The sequence below is a fragment of the Anopheles gambiae genome, chromosome 2 (genome assembly GCF_943734735.2).
Source record: "Anopheles gambiae chromosome 2, idAnoGambNW_F1_1, whole genome shotgun sequence".
NCBI classification, from domain to species: Eukaryota; Metazoa; Arthropoda; class Insecta; order Diptera; family Culicidae; genus Anopheles; species Anopheles gambiae.
In genome coordinates, this window is record NC_064601.1 from 103,777,174 (window position 1) to 103,798,615 (window position 21,442).

At 43.5% G+C, this 21,442-nt stretch overlaps 1 protein-coding gene across 11 annotated transcripts in view; it reads right to left on the reverse strand.

Annotated features, from left to right (window-relative positions):
• LOC1277221 (semaphorin-2A) overlaps nucleotides 1-21,442 on the reverse strand; it is a 290,131-nt gene that overhangs the window by 34,161 nt on the left and 234,528 nt on the right. For all 11 annotated transcript variants that reach the window (XM_061650737.1, XM_061650726.1, XM_061650730.1 and 8 more), the window contains 3 exons: nucleotides 11,515-11,622; nucleotides 3,982-4,119; nucleotides 1,592-1,724 (listed from right to left, as the gene is read on the reverse strand). In XM_061650737.1, coding sequence (XP_061506721.1) covers nucleotides 1,592-1,724; nucleotides 3,982-4,119; nucleotides 11,515-11,622 — 379 coding nt within the window. The remainder of the gene's footprint in view (nucleotides 1-1,591; nucleotides 1,725-3,981; nucleotides 4,120-11,514; nucleotides 11,623-21,442) is intronic.

Here is a 21,442-nt window from a genome sequence, read left to right on the forward strand (position 1 = left end):
ATTAGCATTAAAAAAATGAGTGTTTTTAGCATATAAAACCATTCTCCTGAGACACCTCATGTCCTAATGAATTTACGTGAACATATTTTAACAGTCTTTACAATTAAAAATTTTAAAGTGATGCTTTCCAATTACTTTAAAAATTAGATTTATTTAAGCACAAATTATGTTCATATATTGCATTGACATTTTACCTCCAAGGCAAAGGAGGCATTCAATTTTTAAATGTCCAAACTTTCAAAACGTTCTTTCCAACGCAAAAAGCCAATTTGATTTATGACATCTCCCTAGCCCTAGAGCAACTGTTCAGCGCCTCAGTAACAAATCGTTTTCATGTTCCTTCGACCAATTGTGGTGACCGGTCGGTGACCACACATACACCAGGTACGCGCACCGGCGAGCCGGCCAAACCGAAACCCGAAAGGCACCAACCGAAACCACCAACACCAGCAGTAGCAGCGAAACATGTCATTAGCAGTTAATTACAATGGTTCACGACACACACACACACACACACACATTCGGAGCAACCACAAGACGAGACATGAACGGTGTTTGGGGCCGAAAGATGGCCACAGTTGGGTTGGCGGGGGAGGAGCGCGCAAGCAGGACAAGTTTTGCGGTTTGTTATGCCCAAACCCGCAAAACCTCAAGACGTTTCCGGACGACGTGCTCGATGATCCTGGTCATTACTACGGGCTAGGTGGCTCATTTCTATGCGTTTGGTAAAGCCTGGCCGGAACGTGCCTCGGGAGTCACTTTTCCCTGGATTGGAGCTGCCGCATTGCATTGCGAATGGGTGATGATGCGCATGGTAGAACCGAGGCTGGTCAGATATTGGAGATTGGAGGAAGGTACTTTCCCATGGTCGCTCACACACACACACACACACACGCAGGGTAGAATTTGCCGACGCCTGTCACAATCCGGTGTACAAATTGATAAATTACCTCACCGCAAACGATCGAGCGAGGCAGTTGTGGCACCTTGCTCGTGGTACGCATACTTGTATGAGGGGAAAAACTGGAGCAAAACTGTCGGACATGGAAGAGGATGTAAAGGACGCACGGCTGCGAAGAGATCCCGACGCTTGTTCGCACACAAAGGTACACTCCTCCGCCGGGCTTGCGGGGCATTTTGGGGGAAGATACTAAGATAACTGCAAAGGACGAAAGGCTACGAGAACGTCGACGAAATCTTCCTCCTGCTGCTGCTGCTACTACTGCCGGTACCAAGTTTGACAACAATTGCGCACATGGAAGAAACCATTCATTGCCACACATACGGTACAGTACGGGAATGCTTGCGAAAAGGTGCCAACAAGCACAGTGCAAACGAAGGCGGCAAACGACTGCCACACCACATAAAACATTGCTGCACAAGCTTTCCGTCACAGCCGCTGGCAGCACTGCAAAAGCACCGAAGTGGCGTCTTCTGTATGGGTGCCATTGCCGCTGCTCTCGGAGGAGACGTGGAGAACTTGCGAGGGAAGCCCCGTCGAAGAAGTTGGGTGGAAGTTGAGGAAGGAATGAGCAGAAGGAATATGCGATGCGGGAAGGCGTAAGAGATTAAGACCATAAATTATACTCACTATCAAGCCACTTGGAGTCGTATTTCAGGGTGCGCTTGAAGTTAAACACCTTCTTGCCAGTTGTCATGTTGTACAGATCGGTGCGGAATATCACCGTGTCGGCTTTGGTGAATTCGGCGTTCGTGCCGGAGTACTGCAACGAGAAGACGGGTAAAGAGGATGGGTTTAGACAATTTTACGGTGTTCCAGATGAAGCTTGCTGTGTGCGCCGAGGACACGCAACGCAACAGTGTTAAAAAGGGCGTGTGACAGAGGTACGGTGAGGGACGGTGTGCGTGAAGTCAGTAATAAAATTAGTTCCCTAACGAATAAATCAATTCAGGCCTGAAGGTACGTATACCCGCAAGGCCCCGTAAGGTTGCCTTACTCTCCCTATAGGTGAGAGGTGAGACGTGATGCGCTCGCACGCCGAAAATTGATGAGCGGGAACGACAGTTAACACTTTCGTAACAAGCGGGAAGTTGCTTCTCCTTCGTGAGTTTTGCGAATGGGCCACACGATTCCGAGCAATCCGAGCAACGTGCACGTCGTCTTCGCCAACGATAACGAAAAACTGTCACTAAAAAAGAAAGATGACACAGCAGGAGTGCACAGACACTCACAATGGTGCCGCTGCGCTATTGTTACCTTGATTCGGGAGGGGGATGTGCTGGATGTTCGGTTGGTGCTGCTCCATATTTCAGCTTATCTACGCCCGTCAACACACCGGGCGCAGGGGAAAGAAATCGAAGAAACTAAACCCTGGGCTGGGATTGCTTCTTAGAAACTGTGTCAGCTTGAGATGTTCTGCTTCAAAATGGCTAAGGATAGCATTAAACCGTAGCCCACAAACATACAAAGACACGCACACACACACACACAAACACATCCAAACCAATCACAGGCCAATGAAGTGTGAGAGATTTCCGAGTAAGAAAATGCATAAATTTTCCCCATCCGTCGGTTGCTGGTTGGTCCTTCCAGCGAGAATTGTAGCCGGGGCGAACTAGACCACCAAAAAGAGTTGCTTGCGACTTGTGAGGTGATAAAAGCTTTCTGTCACGGCGAAAGGGAAGGGTTATTTAGAGTGAATAGGACGAAGAAGCCTGGGATGTGAGATAAGTGTGCACTGAAGAGTGAGTGTTCGCTTCCCGATTCTGTGCAATTGAAACGGGGATCGAACGGGAATAAATAAGTCCAAAGACTCGTCCTTAGTTTCAAGGATGCGAATGAAAAAATAGGAGCTGTTTGTAGTGCACATATACACAACAAGAAACCTGTCATCAGGCAGGATGATTTCAATAAAGTTGATGTTTTTCTATGTAGCGGAACTTGGGGCAAGTGTGCCACCTTAAGCATTTCAAGTTATAACTCACTAAAACATGTTTTTCAAAAGCCGATTTAAATCTCATAACCATTTTACATCTATTTCCTCACTTATAACTGAGTTTCGTTTGAAAAAATTGCAAACAAAACAGTTTTTGAAGCGTTTTAAAAAGGGTCCAAAAAGACGTTGTTTTTTGGGCTATGGGGCAAGAGTGCCACTCGTATGGGGCAAGACGGCCACCTGGTTAAAATAACCGTATTTCTTAGATAATTGGAAATTATTACGTTTGTACCACTAGTGTATGTATTCCTACATGTATTTAGTCAACAATCAACCCTTTTTGACCACCAACTGTACCACAATATGGTTTGTTACTGTTCTGTTTTTCTGGCGTGGAATCCGCTCGTAAAAGCGCACCATCCCGCTGAACGCTACAACAATGTTTACATTTTTGACAGCTCTCGCCTATGAAAGATGGTGGCACACTTGCCCCAAATAGAGATGGCTCTTTTGCCCCAAAAGTTGTAACTTTTTTGAAATTGAATTTTTCAGTGACAAAAAGAAAGTTTTATTCAACTAACCCCACAAAAAATTTCACGTTTTCTCAGCTATACGGTGATGTAAATATTTTCTCGGTTGATTGTTCGCATGATTTTTGAGAGCTTATTTGGTTGGATGAAAAAATTATAATATTCTGCTCAATTTTGAAGCTCAATATAAATCAGTTCAAAACAATGCGAAATATCGATTGGTCAATATGAAATTCAGCTCAGTATACCTAGTCATTGGAAAGGAACCAACTGTATACACAATTGATCATTAAACTAAAGTTTTTAAGGAAAAATGCTTGGTGGCACTCTTGCCCCGTATGGCACACTTGCCCCAAATTCCGCTATAGTTGAATAAAAAAAATCAAGAGAAAATTCCAATTTCATTTTATAAGGCAGATTTGGATTAAAAAATTAAGAGTTTTTTGTTTATGTTGGCAGATATCTAAACTTATCGATAAATTTAACGTCTTTAGTCCTTGGACACGATTTGAAAATTAGCTTAAAAGCGTATAAGTCATACTCGTAATACTTACCAATGCTGGCAAATCGCCCGGATTGCCTTGCTCTACGTAGATGGCGGTCGAGTTGTCGTACGGATCGTAGGGACATTTGGCAATGCCCAGCCCAATGCCGGGCACATACTCCGAGCGCGGCAGGTGCGTTAGATTTGACTGTAGTACGAAAAAAAGAGAAAAACGAGAGAAGAATAAAAATAAACGTTATTCAATATACACTTCAAAGGGGGAAAAATGTTTGAAAATAACGTTCCAAAGAATGGACGGCACAAAATAAACCCGCTTCCCCGGGATGGAATTTTTGTTCAGTGGGGAAAAAACAAAACAAAACGAAACACACCACCAGCGGCAAACCATCGCTATTTTACGCCTAAATGAAGAAAGCTTCAATAAACCGATTGCCTGTTTTTTTGTTTTGGTTTTTACCGGGCCGAACATGTCCCCTTCCGCGCGGTTCGCGGTGAAAGCAGTGGGGACACTAAACAGTGACTAAAAATATGGTAGTGACCGGATGATTAAGGGAAGGCATGGGAATAAACGAAAAGGAGGAGCAAAAATATAGTCACCACCACTGAATACTGGCAAAATTGAACCAAACCGGGTTGGAACGAAGCCACCACCCCGTTTTGTTCTCCCAGCATAAAATACACACCAAAAGAGACAGAGAGAGACCGAGCGAGGAACGAGCCCACCCAGTTGGTTGCTGGTTTATAATTTTTTCAACAAAAACTCAACGAGTGATCAATTTTACGCGCTACCCCCCTTCATACAACGGGTGGGGATTATGCGGCGGAAAACGGTAAAAAAAGAAAACCCGGACAAAACTTTCCCGTTTGTCGTCATCATTGTTGTCAATAGTGGATTGCTATTTTTTAACAGTTTTTTTTTCTCTCTCTCTCTCGAAAACTCTCGATGAAAGTACAAAGGCCGCACAAAAAATCAAATGCAAAATTCTACCATACCGTACACACTCATTACCCGGAACACACTGCCACACGGGGGGAGAGGGAGAGTTTGGGGAGCTTCCCGAGGCTCCATCTCTGACACTGCAGGAGGACTAGGAATTTCATTTTTCAATCGAATATGTATTGATTACATAGCAGCCAACATGCCTAGTGCAGAAATGATTTACGACAGAGCGAGAGAGAGAGAGATAGTAAAACTGATGTCATGTGATGATAGAGTGTATTGGAAACCAATGGAATAAGACAAAGGCGAATGGAAACAAAACGAAACAAAGGCCCGCTTCTGATCAAACACGATCTGCTGGAATAGAAACAAAAAAAAACGGTGGATTTTTTTTTCCTGAGCGACGTCCAACAAAAAGAAAGCATAAAACTCTAGTAAAAAGAGCCGGAAAAGTTGATCAATAGGCTGAGTACAGTTGTAGCGCGATGAATGGGTAAAAATGACAACCGGATAAATGAATGAAAGCAAACCCAAACCTTGGGTTGGGAAGTCTCCACTCTAGCTGCCAAAGTGAGCAAGCGACATTCCATTGTGTTCTGCCGCTTTTGGCCACAAGTGGGCCGCGCGTACGAGTCACCAAATGAACACCATTCACCTGAAACCCGGGAAAGGGGGTACGTGTAGGATTTTGGTGTTGACCATTTTTGGTGGAAATTCTGCAAACTCCAATGGCTAAAAGGAAACACACATAGATAAAGCATGGAACAGGAGAAAGACGGTGTGAAAGCTTCCATAAAGGCTGCCTATTTTCCTGGATGGCTTTTGCATAGGAAAATAGGAACAAAAAGCTAGTAAAAATGGCGGTAAAAGAGGGTCGATAAACTAGGCGGATTTGGTGTGCCCGGGTCGGTTTTCCCCGGTGGTATAAATATTAGATGGAATTTCAAACAAAGCTCACCCGGGAAACTTTAGACTGGGCAAATAAACACACGACGAAATAAAGGCAACACATCGCACCACTACCCCGTGTATGTGTGTGCGTGTGTGTGTTCCGCTACCCTATTGCAATACCGAAAGGCAAAAGCACAAAATTGGCGATGCTTTATGGGAAAGTGTTAGGCTTTTTTTATTGCTTTCCAAACATTCCCGAATCGAAAGTTGCAAGGGTGGTAGCGAAAGCGCGTCAATGCCTTCATTTCCATCCCCATTGATGAATCGTACCCAAACTGGAAACAATAACGCATAAATGCTGTTAAAATATCATCCCGTTTTTGCTGTGATGTGCGTTCTAAAACTGAGTGCGACGATTGGATGGTTTTGTTTTACCCATTGGCTGCTGTTGTTTGTGCTATTACCAATCAGAGGCGAATGATTATAGTTTGTTTTGCAAATGTTTTGATTTGCACGTGTCGGGTGTGCATCAGAGAATGGGCTCCTCTCTCATTTGATGGGCGATTTTTATTACAAAAAAAAAAAAAAAAAAATGGCGCGACAAAAGCGAAAAATATTGCAAAATGCGTAGAGCTTTCGAAAAGTGTAGCCGCAATCAAAATAGAAAAGTCATTTGGTAACAATACAAAGAGTAGGAAGGGGGTATTTTATTTACGAATATCATGAATAATATTGAATTAATAATAAATTCATACGCTTCGAGAGACCATCAAAAAAGGAGAGTTTGAGGTTTGTATGTATGTGGTTTAAACGATTTGTGATGCTTACTAATGAATAGTTAATGTTTATTTAAAGCCAGCATCACAAAAGAATAATATTAAGTTAAACATTGAAGTGCAATCCAAAGTAAGAGCAATACATTTTTCTCGTACCCAACAACCAATCCAATCTTTCTCACAGGACGCTTGAATCCGCGAACGAATCTTGCAGTGCAGTGCGTATCACGTATCGTATCGAGACAGCATAGAGGGGAGGACACAAACCGAGTGATAAATTAAAAACTGCACCGTGAATGAATCACCACGTCGCATACAGACACTGCAGACTGTCAGACTTCCATGCGGCTGTCTAAAGGAATGTTTTCTTCCAGTCGCTTCTGTCATACTGGACAAGCCTGATGGCTGCCAACTGGTAGAGGAGTTCGAGAACGAGGAACAGATTGGATCAAGATTTATAACAATCTTGTTGTCAGACGGATGACATACGGCAGGGTTATTGGTGCGGTTTTTAAAATTGATGGGAGCTAAGAAAAGGTAGGAATTTCATCAAATTCATCAATCAATGTAAACGCGAGCGATGTGCTATTGGCTGTCGAAGAAAAGCAAACTACCACCGTAGTGATTATTGTGGTGAAATGGTTTTTGTTGGCAACACTGGTTAATGATATCGATTGAGCGATAAATAGAAACTTCTAGAGCCACATTCGAAGTTACATTAGCATTAATTGAGCTTATGAGAGGAGATTGAATAGCTTCAAAGTATACAAGGATTTTGTAAATGATTTTTATACAATTTTTCTGGCCATGGATGGAGTACAATAAATTAGTTATTTGTTTTCTGAAATGTAGCAAAACATTTCTACAAAAATTAAATTGAATGATTTTTACCCGAGCAAGGAAACAGCTCGTTTATTCTTCATTATGCTGGCTCGTCACCATTAAAGCAACCACCATCAAAACACCAGAGAGCCACCCAAAGATTAGCAGCACATTCCACTAACGCCGTTTGCATTTAATGATCCCCATCGTGTCAACAAAATGGAACCCCACGATGGTAATTAAAGACAGCTTCAACGATCGATTAATTATTCTCGCTCCATTACATTTGAACCGCTCTCAGCAGCGTCACTCAATCCTTTCCCGCCCCGGTAGAGCTCAAAGTTTCATCCGAACGGATAAGGGCACACCACTTTTTGCAGCGAAACTCTTCCATTGAAACCTTCCCCATCACAACGCGCGTATGATAGGGATTGTATGAACAGAAACAAAAACTAAAAAAGTCATACTCATTGCGGGGCATGAGCCACAGTGGAAACAATTGTATATATCCTGCTTTCCCTCCACCCCGGTGGTTAAGTATTGTCAAGTGCGCACAAAGTTTTCCACTTGATTGAGTTTTCCTAACGGCGTACGTTTGCTGCACCCACGCGGTATAGGGCCTTATTATTTTCGTATTCCTGGCACCGTACGATGAGGAGTTTTGCAATTCAGGCTACACTTCCAATGAAAGCTGCGGTTGGGAAGCAAAATGCGCCCCGATCAGCAAAACGTCGTCCTGCTCACCCCTTCGCAATCGATTCAAGCACGGAAAGAAGAAATGAAAATGCGTTCCCGGTTTTGAAAATCTATTACGAATGCAATCGACTGTAAGAATGCGATAATGTTGTTGTAAGCAAGGTGCCAAAATTCGCCCGGTGAGGAGGAGATGAGAGGGGATACGGTTTCCGACGTGAAAAGTCGGAAATGTTCGTTGCTGGTTTGATACTAGGGGCGGTGAGATTTAGATAAAAATTGGTTCATTTTCTACGTGACTTTAAAGTGGGAGTTGGAACAGATTTTAGCAAATAATTCCTAAAACAATGCTGCACCCAGCAAATATGTGTGTGTTTAAATGAGAAATTGCGACTGGGTTGTTTTTTTCTGTGAGGTAGAATACAAGTTCCTTATGTTGAACTCTTGATAATTTTACAAATTTGAATGATAAAAGAGGATTTATTTGAATAATTGGATAAATCACTACAATTTAAATGATAAGCTAGCGCATTTCATTGAATGATTGAAATTGAGTCATTAGATTTATTTATAGTGTCGTATATAACTAAAACAATAGGAATAGGATACAAAAATGATAAGCTCTATGCTCTCTAAGACGCTCGTCCATTCGCGTCCTTTAATTAGTTTTGTTCTTTTACGAGCCTGCCAGCAGTATTGCACCCGTCAATTATTATCAGCCGTAGCCTGAACAGTACACGACGTAATGAACGTAGGACCCCTCAACTGCAGGAAGCTGCACACACTACTTCGTGGGCTCTTAAAAAGCCTCTTAAGAGTATAAAAACATTACTTTTAAAGCCGATTAGCATCAGCGTCAGCAAGAAAATAAATGTATTCCACCCTATGCCTTCCGTCACAAAACGTCGGCACATACACACACTACACGGAAATTACATTTGACGCTAAAAGTTTTGGTCTAGCCGTTTACGACTTTTAAATAATCTTACTTCAAACAGCGCCTAAGCTACCGCCACACCGCGTGTATCTTTAACTCCAAAATGATGCGCGCGATTGACAACATCTATGCGGCGGGCGGCAAGCAAGAAAATGGAAGAAATAAAGGCAATTCCAGAGGCACGGTGACAAAGACGTTGCTGGGGTAGGCTGCCGGTTTAATGAGCCTATAATCTTTGATGGATGTTGACACTTCGAGGCGTTAACGGTTTATAGTGGTGTCTTTGCAGCACGGCAGAGAGGTCCTCTTTCAGCAAGCCGCACTTTGGGCGACGGCAAGAAAGCAACCTGCCTTCGCTGTTCACTGCCAGCGAAAACAACGATCCTTTGATGAGTTAAATTTTGTAATTTAATTTAATGTAAACGACATTTAGCAAACTACGCCGGTGGCCGTAAAAATACACACTCACACACACACAAGCAGCGCAAGCGGCCGGTTGCCAGCGGTTGAAGCGTCAAGTTTGAGGTCGATTTCATTAAGGAAATGCCAAACGCCATAATCATCCGTCTAGTGCTGCGTTAGAGGCTCACAAACGAGCTCGGCACAGGGTCTGTCTTAAAGAGTCACCTTACATTAGGCACCGAATAGGCCGAGTTTGCCATTATTAAATAATAATCTCGGCACGCTCCGTGGGAAGAATGTGCGCTATTTTATCGATCTCGGAAGCGCTGCTCTAAAAGTTAAACAGGTTTCCGCAACTCCAAAGGAGCGGCAAAGACACTGTGCGGGCATGGATTTAAAGTTTCGTTCCTTCGCCAGCATAATGGGGAACGCAGGGCCCATGGCAACCTTCCAACGTAAGAGAAGGGATCATATTAAGGGCGAAGAAAACACATTGAAGCAGCGCGCAGGTGTCATCAGCCCTGCTGTATCTGCCAATTTGCAAACAACATTATGAGAGCGCCAGGGAGCGCCAGGGTTGTTGGTCATGTTTTAATAGGAATAACACCTTTCCACTGTTCGTGTTTTAATCCCCAGCAAAGCGGCAGGCTAAATAAATCCAGCCGGGGCGAGCGGGCGAGGCGGAACGGCCCTGGGAAACAATAACATTATGATGCTCAACAAATGAGGTCCGTTCATTCGTCCCTCGGCGGGTGTGAGGGTTGCTGCCCGCAAGGGAACAAGTGGCGATGCGCCGGACGCAAGCAGCGGCTGAGAGCAGGCCAAGCGTTAATTTTTATTGCAACGGATTATGCCTTAAGAGGATATTATGATGCTTTAAAGGGCGGCCAACACACGCCCGCCGTACAAGCCGCAGCCACAATGACCACGACATCTCTCATCTAGGCTCTCTCTCTCTCTCACTCCATCGCCCGGGCTTTGCAAACGTTCACTGCGAGCATCGTCCAACACTCATCCTTAAATCTCGCAGGTGGTGCACACAGTTTTAACTACCTCCCATTAAAACCTTCCGTCACTTCTGCACCCTAAATTGCATTGCGCTGCTTGCGCTCGGCGATGGCGTGACGCATATTAAGGAGCGCCAGCACCGTGTCCACACACACAAAACTGACTATAAAGGCCTCATTTGCCGTGGCACAAAGAGCGGAGTGGCAAAAAAAAAAGGAAGGACTTTCCACCTTTTATGTTCACACTCTGTTTGGGTGCATGAGAAAACGGAAAAAATGGCTTGATTTTTGACTCGCCACAACCCATCTCCATCGTGATACCGGTATGGGACACATGGGGCGAATGGCTGTGTGATACTGCTGGTCCTGGTTAGCTTTTCCCGAGTGCAAATGGATGAGTTTGGGATAGCAAGGAAGGGTGTTAGGGTTAGGTTGGGGACACTTTTGCACACAAAGCGATTTTCTTTTGTTCGCTAATGAACGGAACGCGCGAACCATCCTCTTTTCGCGACCTTTTCTAAATGGCTATATTGTGCGACGGGACCTGTAGATAGGAGGTAGATGGTAGATGCGGATCGGGAAACCCAATGGAAATGATGGGTAATTGCCGCACGGAAAGGAAAAGGGTTAATATAACTTAATTAAAAATTTATAATAATTGCCGTAAAAATGGACACGTCCAATGTTGTACGAAAATATCTTTGCAATTTGTTTTTATTCAGAAAGAGAACATATTTCATTGGAAAGTAAAAGAAAAAGCCATATATAATTATTTAAAATGTTACTTTTCCTGGGGCTAGAGTCATTTCTAAATTAGGCGCAAATGGATTGATTATTTGCTGATGTTTTTTGGAGATACCTATACTCTGTTAAGTGTATTTTATTTTATAATTAAGGGGAAAACACATGAGAATGAATTGATTGAATTTCAAATCGATCGAATACGACAAATCATCATGAGTTCAGTTTGTGTAGCATTACTTTAGAATGAACGATACGAGAAAAAACTCATATTTGCTACTTTTGTTGGTTGAAAATAAGGGAAATGTTGAAGAAAATAAGTAAAAAAATAGAAAATGCCATAAACATGTAATAAATAAAATGTAATACTTACATAAATCACCAGATCCTTCGGGTTGTGGGCATTCGTGCCGCAGATATACAGCCGATTTCCGCTGTCCATGGGCTGAATCACTCGAATATGGTTCTTGCAGTCAAACATCTGGTAGGGGAAAAAATGGAAAAAACACACACATATAAACAACCATCAGTACTGATTTGACAAAACTCCCGGCAAAAAGAACCCCACCTCCCCCGGGGAGGATTACATCCATTTGGAGTGAAATTGAAAATGATCGCTGTTTGACGTGGCGCGGAAGAGTTTCCCAAACTGCAGAGCGCGCAAAGTAACATCATACCGCAATTATTTAAGCAACCGTCCACTGGGCGGGCGAACGGGCTCGAAGTTACCGCGAGCGACTGGTATTTGCGCAGCACGGAACACGGGGTGCTCGGTAATACCTTCGAATTGATTTTTATCCCCGCCCCAAAAACGGTAGTAAAGCTGCAACTTTGTCGTCTGCATTCGGTTCATTCGTGCATGCAGCGCGCATTGACTGCAACGCGCCAACAGCAGACATCGCGCATTTTTACATACGTCCCCCCACTCACACTCTCGTGTCCCATCATTTAATCATTCATGGGAAGGGGGCTGGGGGCAGCACCTACTCGCCGCCCATCAAACTCGCGCGGCTGGAAAATGGGGAAAATTTTCCCGTCAAAGAGAAAGTTTCCAACAATAAACAACACACTAAGTGCAAATGCTTTACACAACGCCCGTTTTTCCGCAGCAGAACGCTCCTGTCCTTTCTTTTCCGCCCGTTTTTTGCGAGAGGTCCGGAAAGTACTGCTGCTGCTGCTGCTGCACGAGCTCTTTAACTTTGGGCAAATGGCATCCACCATCTGTCCGTGTGTACGCGTGGGTGTGTGTGTGTCTGTGTACCCTGCGTCACGTGCACCATATGCGTTTCCCATGAGGAAAGTACGATAAATATAAATTATACTTTCTCTAATAACTTCAATAAATTCCAACCCTTTTGTTTCTGGCCGACTCAGGGTGAGTGAAAGGTGTGCGGCAGATATGATGGTAGAACGCACCTCCCTCCTCCTTCAGCAAAAGGGGCGGGAAATCATGCGGTTCGCATCTAATAGTTGAACCCACCTGGCCGGAGGGCCGCATTGCAAAACCCGACGCGCGCTCGCTCTGCACATGGCACCAAATCACTTCCAGCCAGTGACAGCCCAGCCTGCTTGCGTGGCATTGTGCATCTTGCCACACAGTAAACTCCCCTCCCCCACTCGTGCGCCTTGACTCCGCTTCCTCCTCTAGCGGGGTTGGAATCGTCCTGCTGCTTCAGGTAACTCACCGCGCAAGTTACGATTTACATTCGCCCCTGGACTTGGCGAGAATGCCGAAGAGAATTATGAATATTGACGTTGGAATTTATGGCACCCTATCGCAATGAAGGCGAAGTTTCCAGTCAACCATTTCCTTCGATGCACTTGCTACCCCCCAACAGCTCCCTCGTTGCTGCAACCCCCCACCCCGTTTACCGCGACACAGTGGTAATAATGGCCTTCCCAAGACGATGGGCGCTGGGCTAGTGTGTCCCACAAGGGACCTCTGTGGGGCAGTGGATCTTTCTTCCACAGCATCGGTGTGTGTGTGTGTGTGTGTGTGTGTGTTTGAGTGTGTTGCAAAGATCCATCAGCAAAGGATGTGTGTACGGACGGTACGCGAGACTGTCACATATGCACACCGGCGACACAGCGCAGCGAGATGCTGGCAAGCGCTCTCACACACGCTCTTGCACGCCATAAATTCACGCAGCTGCACACACGCGCGCTTGGCAAGTTTCGGTAGCCGAGGAGCTCCAACCAGAGGCAGGGCCGAAGATTGTACGATAATTTATTGTAATAACTTTAACAATTAATAACTTGATATGTGCAATTTACCTAATAGAAAATGGCCACTTGAGAGAAAGAGACATAGAGAGTGCGAGCGGGGTTGTAGACACACACACACACATACACACATAGGATTGTGCATTGCTTCGTGAAGGTTGTGGGAGTCGGTGGCAGGACTCACTGAAGTAAAGGAGTTGCTGAGCAAACTACTTTTCGAACAAATAATTCCTCTCTCGGGGACGCGTTCTTAAGAAGATAACTTTAATTGTGCGGGCATTCAAGTGTGTAAGTGTGTTCTTTACTTTCCTTGTAGAAGGAGTTTCCCAGGTCATGCTGTAAATTTGGTAAGCATTTACTGAAGGGCATGGTAAGCTGTTATACCTTTAGAAAGGTCTAATAAACAGGTGTCTTGCACATTTAATGTTAGCCTGCTTTCGTTTGAATACTCAAGAATGAATTTTTAAATCATCCATTGCAAGTTGAGCGACCTAATAAGGAGTTACTTGTTTTATATGTAAGAAAAACATGCTAACAAACTCTTTATGACTTGATCTCATACTGTACCAATGGAGGTTTTAAATGTTTGATTTACAAGTCACTTTCGAACGTCAAAATGGTGTTTTTGCATCATAATGAAATTTCAGTTCTTACACATGATCAACGCAAATATCTGTTTAACTCAATCAAGCTTTAGGCGTGTTGAAAATCATGTGGAAGAATTGAAAAAAATATTGTGATGCAAATACATCATTTGACAGCTGTTGAAATACATCTCGCAAGCAATGAAAAATTGCATTAAAAATTAACTCGGAAAACCTTATAATGTATAATTTAAGTTAAAAAATAAAGTAAACTTGCTCACAAACAAATTTTCCTACAAATGTGTTTTCATTTGCTGCACGTATCTAAAAGAATTAAAAAAACCACAAACAAATAAATCGTGTTAGATAAAATTAAGAACTGATGTTAATGATGTTGTCCATAGTTTAGATTATTGACAGACGAAAGGGGGAAAGTGTTATTCCTTATCTTGCAGCAAGAAAGATTCTGTTATTTTCGATAATTTACTTACTCACTGGATATAAGCTTTAATAAGATAAACAGCTTCCTGCGCAGCTAACCTAATCAAACATGCGAAAAGTACATTCTTAATCACATTCACTCATATTTGCGAATCACGAGTGTATGTATTTTCCCACTCCACTGCTTGCACAAGGGAATGATTAGTTGGTTAAGATAAATACCATTAACTATCCTCTCGAGAGGCGGTAACGTCTGAACATGACTCACACATACACTATTCCTATTCCTCCCTTTCGCTATCACAACACAGGAAAACAACAAAGCGGAGTAAAAGCAGCACTCCTCATTGTTTCCTTTCTCCATCTTTGCCGTGTGGCTGCTAAAACGTGCCCTTTTAATCATACGCGTCCAGCCAGGGGAAGATTCAATAAAAATCACAGTAAATCTATTAGTCAAACAGGACGCGCCGACGGGGCGGATCGCAGGAGGAGGGTTAGTCCGGCACCACTGGAAAACTAGTGGATCAATTTACAAACCGTCCTTCGCTTTCCGCCGAAGACGAATTTCTCCCCCAGGGCGCGCGCATCGCGTCGTCTCGTTTCTTTTGTCGCTCATGCTCATAATTCTTTTACGTCCACCGCATACCGTACCACACCCACTCGCCGGGGATGGTTTTGCTTTGATTTTCCTTTCAAGTTCGGTGGACACGGCAGTGAGGCGGGCGTGGCAGCCAGTGGCCAGAGATCCATTAAACCAATAATCATAAAAATCAGAATGAAGCTAATAACTGTCACTAACACTGGAGGAAGACTGGGGGAGGAGTTTCTCCTCCCCCTCCGGCCCAGTGGGGCAGTTCTTTTGCGTGGGTAAGAGGAAACCGATTCGAAGAAAGGACGAAGAAATGCCTGCAGGCAAAGTGGAAGAGTGATACTTGTTTCCGTTTTTCCTCTGCATCAGCTTTTCTTTCCGCATTCCCAGCGTAGATCGTAGGAATAGGAACACATCCTGGTACAAGGTACAAGAGGTTTGTCCGAGTGTAAAGGGAACGTTGGTTGTGATTTTCTCTTTCTCCTTCGAATGATTGTTGTCATAATCATCAAAGGAAAGCTAAATGGATAAAGGGAAACCAGCGAGCGAAGAACGAAGCCGCCCTAAAAGCGCCAACAAGTCGCACACGAGTGGCAGTCAAGAAGTCGCAGCAAACGAGCGAGGGAGTGATTGATGTGTGATGCGCAATGGCGCGCAAAGTCGATCCAGGTCCAGACGCTCTAGCCCGGATGTTTGTGTCCCCGTTGCAATGCAAGCAGCGCATATCGTTGGGCAGGGGAAGCAAATGAGAGAGCATGGGTAGCATCATTGCTTCGATTTCAAGCTCTTTGTCTAGCTCTTCTTCGGATATTTGAGAATTATGATATCGTCAAGCTTACAAGTAGTAAATGAATGGGAATATAGGAAGGCTTTAGTCTAACATCATTGTGAAAAGTTCAGCAGATCCCACGAATATGTTGTTTGAAGCACACTATTATGAAGTTTTTGGTTCGTTAATGGAATGGAGTTCTTGTAAGTTATGAATGTCACAATAATATCCTAGTTATTAGAATTAGGATGATTCAAATGAAGGAATTCAGATGAATATCACTCTTTGAAAACCATATAGAGAAAAAAACTTTTCATACACAGTCATAAACTTTCCATACGAAACAAGAAATTAGATATTCCTCTTACGATAATAATAATAACACACAGAACACACACACAAACTCATAAAACCCCAACAATTTTCCCAAACTGTTTCATTTCGGCAATCTATCCCCTTGCCGATTTCTTTGTATAAACTTCAATTGTTGCTAGCTCGGAACCAATAAAACTTTCTGATAGTTGCTCTGCGAAATGCAATCAGTGTGCCCCCGCCGGTGTGCTTCACACAACCAATCAATAAAGCTCCGGGGCCAAGCACATGCACACGGCGATCGACACATTGGACTGCGAGGAACCCCCTCCCACCGGTTCCCTCCTCCAGCGAAAAACTAATAAAAAATACCGCTGCTCAAATTTATTTCCATCATTTATCAGATTGTTTATATATTTCCAAACGTGTCTTCGGTGGTTATTGTGGCCACCGCTTCCCAAACGAGCGTAGAAGAGTCCGTGGCACCGTGAAGTGATCATTTTTTGCCTGGAAACAGTTGCTCCTGCGGTGTACCGGCGAAGTACCGAGTACTTTTGGGCGGACGTAAACGTCGGTCCCAGCAGCATATGGGAGAGGTACGTGAGAAGCACACAGGTGCCGCAACGGTTGGAGGTGAATTGTTGCACCCCGTTGGCTAGATCGTTGGCCAGAGGAGTCGTCGTCGTTTTCCAAGGTGTGTGTGTGTCTGACCACTCGCCTTCAACAGGCAGATCGAGCGAAAGTTATCTTTCTTTCTGATACTGTGGTACGATTATTACATACGATAAATCACGGCGCGTCTCAGTTTCTGGTGCCTTGGTCGGGCAGTTTTCATCACATGCTGAGCACACCGTGATTGCCCTCTTCTTTTGGGGTTTTCAACGAATTGGTGCGATTAGTTCTTTTTTGGTTTTACTTGATGAACTAAAACATACTTTAATTAACATTTCTATTCAAAACTGTTGCTCTAATTTGTTCATCTTTCGTGGGTAAAAACGCTTAAAGGTGAAATGGTTTGAATTCGTAACAATTTTTTTTTCATGCTGATTGCTACAGTTGCTGAACGAACGAACGCTTCTACCTCGAACAGGGTTGAGCAATTCCTTTTACAAAGTTCATGTTTTATTCAACAGCCCGTGCAACAATGACGATGGAAATTTTTGTGAACAAAGTTTCTGAAAATAGCTACACAGCTCCATTACTGTAATCAAGGAAAGGTTACGTTCGTCACAAATGGTACCGCTTTTTTGTGTGTGTGTGTGTGTGTTCGATTCCCAAAGCACTGAGCAACAACAAATGGTAAAGTAACAACAGCAAACAAAACAAAAAAAGCGAAGAAACCCACAAACGGTAACCCTCGAAGCAAACATGAAACAGCACTAATGGATTAATTCGTTTCCCAATTATTTCGATCGCAAAAGCTGCTATTACGCTTTCGACCGTACTTTGCACGACAAACATACGGCTGGACGCACACTCACTTGCACACCCGCATCGCCGCCAGAACTGTTGTATTGATCCGCTACGAACGTTGTTTGGAAGCTTCAGCTTCATGGGGTTAGCCCAAGCCAAGCCCTTCCAATGTGTGAAAGTTTGCAACACAACAAACGCAACCCGGGTCGGGTGAGCCAGGTCCGTCATCAGAACGGACAAGTTTTGCCAATCCTTCAAATATGCTGTTCAGCCGTCGTGGTTATGGAGTTTGGCGGTTTTATTTCTCCCACGGTAAAAGGTACGCCTAATAGAGTGGGAAATGGGGGAAAGTTGCTCGCAGGGTGAGGCTAAAGCTTGGCCGTGGTTAAACAGAAGCGGTTGGACTTATGTAAATTATTTTCCATCAGGAAGACAAAAAAAATCGTACGTTATTTGTAGCTTAATGATGATACTGTATAGTGTTAACAATATTGTTTTAATTCTATTTCCTTTACTGAAATCCTTCAAAACTTCACGATGCACACACTTCACACAATAGTGCAGTTAAATTTCAACAAAACAAACACCAATCAAGCTGATAAAGCCTAGTTAATGTTCCCCAATTTCAAAAGGAACTTTTTACTTGATGTCTGTTTTTAAATATCCAACCAACATACAATGGCAAAGCTTCTCTTGTAAATTTCTTAACCAAAATAGGAGCCTTCCGAGTAGGCAGCGTTTTTTTCAATATTATTTTAAAAGGCCTTCCTCAGTATCTAAACATAATGTGACTAATGTTCATAGATGAACTTATTTACGAGTTTTTGCATCTTATAATGCCAGAGAAATGTTGTTCTGCATCACAATTTGCAAATCACAACTGAAACGTAAAATAACAAAAATAAAGCGAAATGGTTTTCATATGAACAGAATATTCGTTTTAAATTGTTGCATTCGAACACGCATCTGCAGCTGCATACGTATATACAAAAAATAATTTCAACATATTCACTCAGCTATTGCCGATCGTCATGCTACACACAATCAGTGCAGTTCCGAGTACAGAAGCTCATGTAAATTCTCAAACATAGTAAATCCTCTGACCGCACAAACACACACAAACATCGTCGTCATCTGTGTCCTGCAATGTTCGCGCAAGAGTGTTATGGATTGGATAAAAAATCACTCTTGCAAATTCAACATTGATCCACTTTTTGGTGCGATTTATGCACACCTCGCGCGGCCAGCAAAACGAAGCAGCGCCAGTATGCAACGACAGAGAGCATAGCGAAACAACAACAACAACAACAACAAAAACGGCAAAATGTAAACACAGCAACTCATATCTGCGAATTGGTTGAGTTATTGCTTCCGGAAATTGGAAACTCGGTGCGACTACTGCTGCCGTAAATACACACATAGGACGACGCCGGGGGGACACGACAACTGCATGCATCAACTGTTTATGATGGTTATTAAACTTTTCCTGCTGATGTGTGTTTGTCGCTTCCAGTCGACGCTGGTACAGTTAACAAGTGGCGAGTAACGTAGCAGCACACTGTAGCCAGCAAGAGGTAACCTTTTTTCCTGTTTCGATGGAACTGCTACTATATGCTAGCGACGGTATGCTTTTTCCTTACACATTTTGTCGGAATTTTGAGATTATTTATCATGCTAAAAAGTGAAGGAACGTTTTGCACAGAAGAAAAAAAACGAGAAATATTTCACAGCTGCGAGAACATAACAGCATCGAAATATGGAATTCGCGTGTCACCGCCAACGCTCCAGGAATTGGTGTACAATTTCGAGGAGGAAAATTGTTTGCTCGAGTGAAGTTCTTGTTCCATATTTAATAAGTGGCTGGATTTTTCCAGGATATCGAACGCGGAACAAATCCGCGCTCGAAAGTCAGGTGAATATTTTAATACGCTTCTGATCACATTTCACAATTTACGACAAAAAAAAAAAGGTGTGAAGTGTGAGCACCGCCTGCAATAGACGGGGGGTGTTCCACATGTGTGGAACCGATAATGGGAAGCAAAACGACCCAAGTTTTGAAGTTTGCGCACAAGAAATGCACCATTCTTAACAAGCTCAATCCAAAAATTGTTAAGAGCTGAGGGCAGCAGTTTCACGCAGGATGGGAATTTTTACACACACACACGCGCGAGTATGGAGCAACACTGATTGTAATCGACAGGAGGAAACGTTTCAGGATTCTGTCTTCCAAGGGAACGAAACCGCACACCACTCACTCTGTCGCCGCACCGCACACACACACAAACATTTTTGACAGCTTCGATGGTTGGAAAGTGTTTGTTAGAAAATTTGCCACCCGAGAGCAGAACGCGCTTACGCCAATTTGTGTGAAACTTTTTGACATGTTCAGCCCACCGAGGCGGTGTGAGTGGCTTTCATTGTTTTTTTCCGCTTTGCACCCGGGCAGAGTGGCAAACTTTTCAGGACACGCAACAACAACATAATACGCATCATCATCATCATCATCATCAACAGAAACAGTAGCGGACTGGCACGGCGAAATGAAGTTGTGCTGTGCTGCAAGTTTAGCGAGCGGAAAAAGGCGAATGCAGCCGGCATGGGCACGTGGCATACCAGGAAGTAGTTTGTGCCGTTGTGGGGGAGTGTGCCCTCGGAAAAACTGCTCCTGACGGATGCCAGAAGTATCAACATCATAATTTGCTGCCTCCGAAAACTATTTACGAGGCAGCAGGATGGGGTTGACTATGACTAGAGCAATTTTGCTTGCAGCACAGTTTTTGTAGCAGCACGTTTTTTGTTACTATTAGACATTTTTCACATAGTTTCTCGGTTGTGTTTTGTACAGGAAAGAAAACAGAAGAAAATGTATGTTTTTATTTTGTTAAAAACCCTGGGCAGGTTCATGTGCTTTTTATCGATCCTGCACTTTTCCTATAGATTATAGGAAAACTTATAACAACGAACAATAGAAACAATGCTCCTTCCTCGCCACATTCAAGACCAGTAGAGTTTTTACCACTTCGCCGGAAAATTGCCACAATTTTCCATTCGCTGTACACTTAATTAAACACGCAAACGCAGCATTAGCACATCGTAATGGTAATGTTGAAAAAAAGAACGAGAGCAGACCGAAAGTAAACTACCCGTCTTGTTTTCCACCTTCCACCAAGGCCAATCATATTATAAGATATTGCATTCCCCATCCTACCACCCCTTTTTGCCTGCTGTCTGCTGGCGATTCCGTTTTTTCCAGTGTCTGGGAAATGCAAAGCTGTTGCACTCGGGAAGGGGTGAGTGACCCACCACCGAGGTCATGCAGTGTTTACCAATACGCTCGTTTCGCAGTGGCGGGAAAGTTGTAGCGACTTAATGTCTTTTTAAAAGTATGATATTAAGGAAACCTTTCCCTTAACACAGTGCAGTGCCTCATTCCAAGCACGAATATGATTGTGTGTATGTGTGTTTATTAAAGGAAAAAATATAGGAGGGAGTAACGGAATACGATCATTACTTCATTTCCTATCATTACATCGACTGGACCGAGGCTCGTGTGCGCTTGTTTAGAATGAATAATGAGCTATGATTTTTTTTAAATTAGGTTTACGAGACAATGGAATGGTTCTAGATTGCGCGTAAGTATTCGAATTTCATTATTTAGATAATTTATCGAGGTCGCAGAGTGAAACTATTATGGGAAAAGTGTTTTATCTTTGTGATTTTAAATTCTGTCATAGTTTTTCTTACAATGCAAAACAATGCCTTGCAATGTCCTCCAGTAACCAGTCTATCAATACACGTTCCACTGTCAATTATGCGCAAAAAAGGCAACCGACGTAAAGCGAAACGTACGTCTCGTGCATCGTTCCCCGGCTTGACAAGGGATTCGCCTTTTTATTCGCCCGGTGATCGAGAGTAATGCACTTGAGGAGTACGTGCATCAATTTTCCAAACGCGCCCTAGTCCAACGGTA